Source organism: Necator americanus (genome assembly GCF_031761385.1).
Source record: "Necator americanus strain Aroian chromosome Unknown Necator_2022.05.29.01.12, whole genome shotgun sequence".
NCBI classification, from domain to species: domain Eukaryota; kingdom Metazoa; phylum Nematoda; class Chromadorea; order Rhabditida; family Ancylostomatidae; genus Necator; species Necator americanus.
In genome coordinates this window covers 6881-14299 of record NW_026986553.1, presented here as the reverse complement: position 1 = coordinate 14299, position 7419 = coordinate 6881, and the positions used below count along the sequence as shown (strand labels likewise).

Genomic DNA, 7419 nt, shown 5'->3' with positions numbered 1-7419 from the left:
GCCTGTTTGAGCACATAACGTTGTTTCTAGGCTTCGCCCTCACACCGACTTCACTCCACCGGCCCCCAAATTGCACCACTACAGCGCATTTGGGCCTGTTTGAGCACATAACGTTGTTTCTAGGCTTCGCCCTCACACCGACTTCACTCCACCGGCCCCCAAATTGCACCACTCAGCGCATTTGGGCCTGTTTGAGCGCATAACGTTGTTTCTAGGCTTCGCCCTCACACCGACTTCACTCCACCGGCCCCCAAATTGCACCACTCAGCGCATTTGGGCACATTTGGGCACGTTTGAGCACATAACGTTGTTTCTAGGCTTCGCCCTAACACCGACTTCACTCCACCGGCCCCCAAATTGCACCATACAGCGCATTTGGGCACTTTTGAGCACATAACGTTGTTTCTAGGCTTCACCTTCACGGCGACTCCACTCCAGGGGCCCCCAAATTGCACCGTACAGCGCATTTGGGCACTTTTGAGCACATAACGTTGTTTCTAGGCTTCGCCCTAACACCGACTTCACTCCACCGGCCCCCAAATTGCACCATACAGCGCATTTGGGCACTTTTGAGCGCATAACGTTGTTTCTAGGCTTCGCCCTAACACCGACTTCACTCCACCGGCCCCCAAATTGCACCACTCAGCGCATTTGGGCCTGTTTGAGCACATAACGTTGTTTCTAGGCTTCGCCCTCAACACCGACTTCACTCCACCGGCCCCCAAATTGCACCACTCAGCGCATTTGGGCCTGTTTGAGCACATAACGTTGTTTCTAGGCTTCGCCCTAACACCGACTTCACTCCACCGGCCCCCAAATTGCACCACTCAGCGCATTTGGGCCTGTTTGAGCGCATAACGTTGTTTCTAGGCTTCACCTTCACACCGACTTCACTCCACCGGCCCCCAAATTGCACCACTCAGCGCATTTGGGCACGTTTGAGCACATAACGTTGTTTCTAGGCTTCGCCCTCACACCGACTTCACTCCACCGGCCCCCAAATTGCACCACACAGCGCATTTGGGCCTGTTTGAGCACATAACGTTGTTTCTAGGCTTCGCCCTAACACCGACTTCACTCCACCGGCCCCCAAATTGCACCACTCAGCGCATTTGGGCCTGTTTGAGCACATAACGTTGTTTCTAGGCTTCGCCCTAACACCGACTTCACTCCACCGGCCCCCAAATTGCACCACTCAGCGCATTTGGGCACGTTTGAGCACATAACGTTGTTTCTAGGCTTCGCCCTCACACCGACTTCACTCCACCGGCCCCCAAATTGCACCATACAGCGCATTTGGGCCTGTTTGAGCACATAACGTTGTTTCTAGGCTTCACCTTCACGGCGACATTACTCCACCGGCCCCCAAATTGCACCATACAGCGCATTTGGGCACTTTTGAGCGCATAACGTTGTTTCTAGGCTTCGCCCTAACACCGACTTCACTCCACCGGCCCCCAAAACGGCACCACTCAGCGCATTTGGGCCTGTTTGAGCACATAACGTTGTTTCTAGGCTTCGCCCTAACACCGACTTCACTCCACCGGCCCCCAAATTGCACCACTCAGCGCATTTGGGCAAGTTTGAGCACATAACGTTGTTTCTAGGCTTCGCCCTCACACCGACTTCACTCCACCGGCCCCCAAATTGCACCACTCAGCGCATTTGGGCCTGTTTGAGCACATAACGTTGTTTCTAGGCTTCGCCCTCACACCGACTTCACTCCACCGGCCCCCAAATTGCACCACTACAGCGCATTTGGGCCTGTTTGAGCACATAACGTTGTTTCTAGGCTTCGCCCTAACACCGACTTCACTCCACCGGCCCCCAAATTGCACCACTCAGCGCATTTGGGCACCTGTTTGAGCACATAACGTTGTTTCTAGGCTTCGCCCTAACACCGACTTCACTCCACCGGCCCCCAAATTGCACCACTCAGCGCATTTGGGCCTGTTTGAGCACATAACGTTGTTTCTAGGCTTCGCCCTAACACCGACTTCACTCCACCGGCCCCCAAATTGCACCATACAGCGCATTTGGGCCCGTTTGAGCACATAACGTTGTTTCTAGGCTTCGCCCTAACACCGACTTCACTCCACCGGCCCCCAAATTGCACCATACAGCGCATTTGGGCCTGTTTGAGCACATAACGTTGTTTCTAGGCTTCGCCCTAACACCGACTTCACTCCACCGGCCCCCAAATTGCACCACTCAGCGCATTTGGGCCTGTTTGAGCACATAACGTTGTTTCTAGGCTTCGCCCTAACACCGACTTCACTCCACCGGCCCCCAAATTGCACCACTCAGCGCATTTGGGCACGTTTGAGCACATAACGTTGTTTCTAGGCTTCACCTTCACGGCGACATTACTCCACCGGCCCCCAAATTGCACCACTCAGCGCATTTGGGCACGTTTGAGCACATAACGTTGTTTCTAGGCTTCGCCCTAACACCGACTTCACTCCACCGGCCCCCAAATTGCACCATACAGCGCATTTGGGCACGTTTGAGCGCATAACGTTGTTTCTAAGCTTCGCCCTAACAGCGACTTCACTCCACCGGCCCCCAAATTGCACCATCCAGCGCATTTGGGCACTTTTGAGCACATAACGTTGTTTCTAAGGCTTCGCCCTAACACCGACTTCACTCCACCGGCCCCCAAATTGCACCACTCAGCGCATTTGGGCCTGTTTGAGCACATAACGTTGTTTCTAGGCTTCGCCCTAACACCGACTTCACTCCACCGGCCCCCAAATTGCACCACTCAGCGCATTTGGGCCTGTTTGAGCACATAACGTTGTTTCTAAGCTTCGCCCTAACACAGACTTCACTCCACCGGCCCCCAAATTGCACCATACAGCGCATTTGGGCCTGTTTGAGCACATAACGTTGTTTCTAGGCTTCGCCCTAACACCGACTTCACTCCACCGGCCCCCAAATTGCACCAAACAGCGCATTTGGGCACGTTTGAGCACATAACGTTGTTTCTAAGCTTCGCCCTAACACCGACTTCACTCCACCGGCCCCCAAATTGCACCACTCAGCGCATTTGGGCCTGTTTGAGCACATAACGTTGTTTCTAGGCTTCGCCCTAACACCGACTTCACTCCACCGGCCCCCAAATTGCACCATACAGCGCATTTGGGCCTGTTTGAGCACATAACGTTGTTTCTAGGCTTCACCTTCACGGCGACTTCACTCCACCGGCCCCCAAATTGCACCATACAGCGCATTTGGGCCTGTTTGAGCACATAACGTTGTTTCTAGGCTTCGCCCTAACACCGACTTCACTCCACCGGCCCCCAAATTGCACCATACAGCGCATTTGGGCCTGTTTGAGCATTTGAGAGGCATAACGTTGTTTCTAAGCTTCGCCCTAACACCGACTTCACTCCACCGGCCCCCAAATTGCACCACTCAGCGCATTTGGGCACGTTTGAGCACATAACGTTGTTTCTAGGCTTCGCCCTAACACCGACTTCACTCCACCGGCCCCCAAATTGCACCACTCAGCGCATTTGGGCACGTTTGAGTGCATAACGTTGTTTCTAGGCTTCGCCCTAACACCGACTTCACTCCACCGGCCCCCAAATTGCACCATACAGCGCATTTGGGCCCGTTTGAGCACATAACGTTGTTTCTAGGCTTCGCCCTCACACCGACTTCACTCCACCGGCCCCCAAATTGCACCACTCAGCGCATTTGGGCCTGTTTGAGCACATAACGTTGTTTCTAGGCTTCGCCCTAACACCGACTTCACTCCACCGGCCCCCAAATTGCACCATACAGCGCATTTGGGCCTGTTTGAGCACATAACGTTGTTTCTAGGCTTCGCCCTAACACCGACTTCACTCCACCGGCCCCCAAATTGCACCATACAGCGCATTTGGGCACTTTTGAGCACATAACGTTGTTTCTAGGCTTCGCCCTAACACCGACTTCACTCCACCGGCCCCCAAATTGCACCATACAGCGCATTTGGGCACTTTTGAGCACATAACGTTGTTTCTAGGCTTCGCCCTAACACCGACTTCACTCCACCGGCCCCCAAATTGCACCATACAGCGCATTTGGGCCTGTTTGAGCACATAACGTTGTTTCTAAGCTTCGCCCTAACACCGACTTCACTCCACCGGCCTCCAAATTGCACCACTCAGCGCATTTGGGCCTGCTTGAGCACATAGCGTTGTTTCTAAGGCTTCGCCCTAACACCGACTTCACTCCACCGGCCCCCAAATTGCACCATACAGCGCATTTGGGCACTTTTAAGCGCATAACGTTGTTTCTAGGCTTCGCCCTCACACCGACTTCACTCCACCGGCCCCCAAATTGCACCATACAGCGCATTTGGGCACGTTTGAGCACATAACGTTGTTAAAGTTGTATTCTCTAATAATCGAATGGTATAAAGACATGATTCAGATCAGAAATTGGTCTCAGGTCGCGTGTTGATCCATTCCTGAAGTTCTGGAATCGATCGAACCTTCTCGGCATGCGCTTTGATCTGAAAAATTATCTAAGCATAGGGTTCCCGAGAAAAAGGCAACGACTCTCATACTTCTGGGAATCCGTCGCAGAGAGTGGGCACTTGCTTAACCATTTCAGATGTCTGTTCCGCCAAATACAGATCGACGAACGTTACCGAATCGCCGATAAGGTAGCCTTCAAACCTTCCACTTTGAAAACAGTGGAAACGAGAAAATAAAAAGAATGGCATAGATGCTACTACACGTCAAACATGGGGTTTTTCGGTTGCAAACTCACCAGAGTTGCTTTTCTTGAGAAATTTCGTCATGAATCCAAAGAATTTCTCTCGTGCTGGAAGAAACACTTCCTTGGTTAGCTTCTCCTGAAATTGGCACCGGATAGAAACTGCACATTAACTGCTCAAATATTGTCAAAAATTGTGATCTTCATAAGTCAGCACAGATTAGGGTTGATGTACATCACTCGATCTCGCTCACTGCTGCTTCCGAAGACGTATGATACAATGCTTCATACCTGTCTTTTTTAACCTTGCAAAAAGTTGTATGAAATCTGCCTTATACCAACGATCATAGTTTTTGGTGAACATTAAGTGTATCAGGTAAATAAACCCGAAGTTCATGGCAGCCTCGTATCCCATAGATAGGTCAAACGCGAGTTTCCTCCCTCTTTTTAACTTAGCTGTTTTAACTCTTAAACGGTGCCTAGGTGTTATGGCCTAACGCTGCTCATCGGCATCTTCACCTAGGTAGTTTGTCCTTGAACATATATTGGCTCATCTTATGCGTTCTTCCGCTTTCTAAGTACATGTGGTTTTCTCCAGTTTACGTCTGGGAGCATCGTCAAGGCAACTTGGACAAAACGATTTAGTGGGCTCCTCATAACTTCTCAGTCAAACGTCCTACACTTCTGAGTAAAGTTCCTCGTCATGGCACATCATTTGCCAAAATTAGTCAAATATCCGTCTTAGCAGCCTCCTTCCATGCAGCTCAGTGCACTGCAAGGCAAAGCTGAATAAGAAAACACCGCAGTGGCCCAAAGTCTTCTCTTCGTCCAACTTCCACTTCATCCACTCCTCCAAATGATGAAGAAAATCCGGTTGGTGTCCGAGCAGCAGTGATTGTTCTTCGATTAATATTTTCGACAACACGATTGAACTTTCCTTTAATTTGGTCGGCTTAAGCGTCCTATATAGATAGCCTCGATGAGGAGAGTTGAAAGCGGCTTCGAAGTACAGAAAAACTAATTATATAGGTTTTCGTTGCCGCTGCCTCTTCTATCATTCTTCTGACAATAAAACCTGGTGAATAGGAGATGGACCAGGAAGAAAGATTGTTGTTGTTGCTTGTTATTTTGTTGCAGATCGACCAGAATGAAAGCTTGTTCATCACGGGTGGATTCTACATGATATTTGATTGATACGTCGGGATGATCTTCTCCAAGACCTCGTACATTACACAGAATAAAGAATTTCCTCGTTGATGTACTTCGCTGGTTCCTGGGTTCTGTGATCGATAACTTCATGCAGAAGGGAATTATGATAACATCTAAACGAGTCAGGTATCATTTCGTTAATCCATATTGAACGGATAATCTTCGTCAACTCACGAACCCCAAACGAAGGAAGAGATTTCAGTGTTTTCGTGCTAATTCCATTGTCTCCGCAAGACTTTCAATTCGCGTTATTGCTATTATTATTGCGTGTGCTCCTTCAGTAAGACATTGAAATACTCTCTCCTAATTTGCAGAATTCTCTCGCCGACAGCGAGCATCAGCAGTGTTGAGAACAAATCAACACCTCTTCATCTTCGTGCCGCACGTTTCCCCTTCTATTACACTAATAATACATCAAGCGGTATGACACCTCCGTATTCTGGAAACTAAACTAATTTTGTCGCCTGTTCACTCGTCTCCTACTTGTAGCATCATTGTATGCATTTCTACTCACCAGATCTCCTTGTTCAAACCCGAAAGCGACCCTTATAAACGGATAAATCTCGTTGAAATAATCTTTGTATTGGTCAGCAATTGAGTCAACAAGAGCTTCTTCAAACGGACTCTTGCCGGCAAAACCTTAAAATATCGCTTGACAATCAATCAATTGACGGTTCTCAAAGGGGCGCATACCGAATTTTCTAGATAGATAACGGGCAATGGCAAAGGACTGCCCCAATTGTTTACCATCAACTTCCAGCACTGGCATTTTGCCAAATGGCATCTCTGCAAGCAGTTTATAAGTGTTTACTTGTCTACTTTCGTGATAGTAAGAAGTTGCTAACCATCTTTGTGTTTAGGCCATTCTTCAAAACTGTAACGGACATCTTCATATTTCTCACCAGCAAGGGCGAAAATCTGAATAATTATATTGTAACATCAAAGCTTTCGATCGAAGATTAACTCTCGCACTGAAATATCATTACCTGTCGGATAATTTCCCCAAGTCCACGACCTTGGAAGTAAATGAGCTTGTACTGAACCATCCTGAAAGTTGCATTATTCTGCTCTGCAGTACTAATGGCTCCGGTAACAGTACTGCAATTAAACAACAGTAAAGAAGATAGAAGACATGGTTACTATGGATGAAAGTGCCAACTAGCAACGAAGCTTGGAAAAGTAAACATGAAGTAGATGAGAAAAGTAAGCAAGAGGACAAATTTTGTTCAAAGAAATTGTCACTATGATTTTCTTTTGTGGAACTTCACACATTTTTGGGTAACGCTCTAAAAGTATGGTAAAAAAATTGTTGTTTATCCTATACATCTCACAAGCTTTCTTCAATAGAAAACTTTCATAGATTTTCAGTCTTCTCTCAATTGTTTCTAGTCCAACCACTTAAAACTACATTTATGAGTACAGCTCTAACAGTATGGCAAAACAAAAGTGTTTTACAGGCCCGCCAGTTCACATTATTACTTTTTTATTATTTCTATTTCT

General features: G+C 48.3%; 1 protein-coding gene across 1 annotated transcript; it reads right to left on the bottom strand.

The window, feature by feature from the left end:
• Window positions 1-4423: 4423 nt before the first annotated feature.
• On the bottom strand, window positions 4424-6965 carry RB195_026570 (uncharacterized protein; the record flags this gene model as incomplete). Its single annotated transcript, XM_064177063.1, has 7 exons — window positions 4424-4504; window positions 4559-4662; window positions 4765-4849; window positions 6434-6558; window positions 6613-6705; window positions 6765-6837; window positions 6906-6965. 7 exons carry the CDS (start codon window positions 6963-6965, stop codon window positions 4424-4426), a joined length of 621 nt encoding a protein of 206 aa, XP_064071069.1.
• Between the last annotated feature and the right edge of the window lie 454 nt (window positions 6966-7419).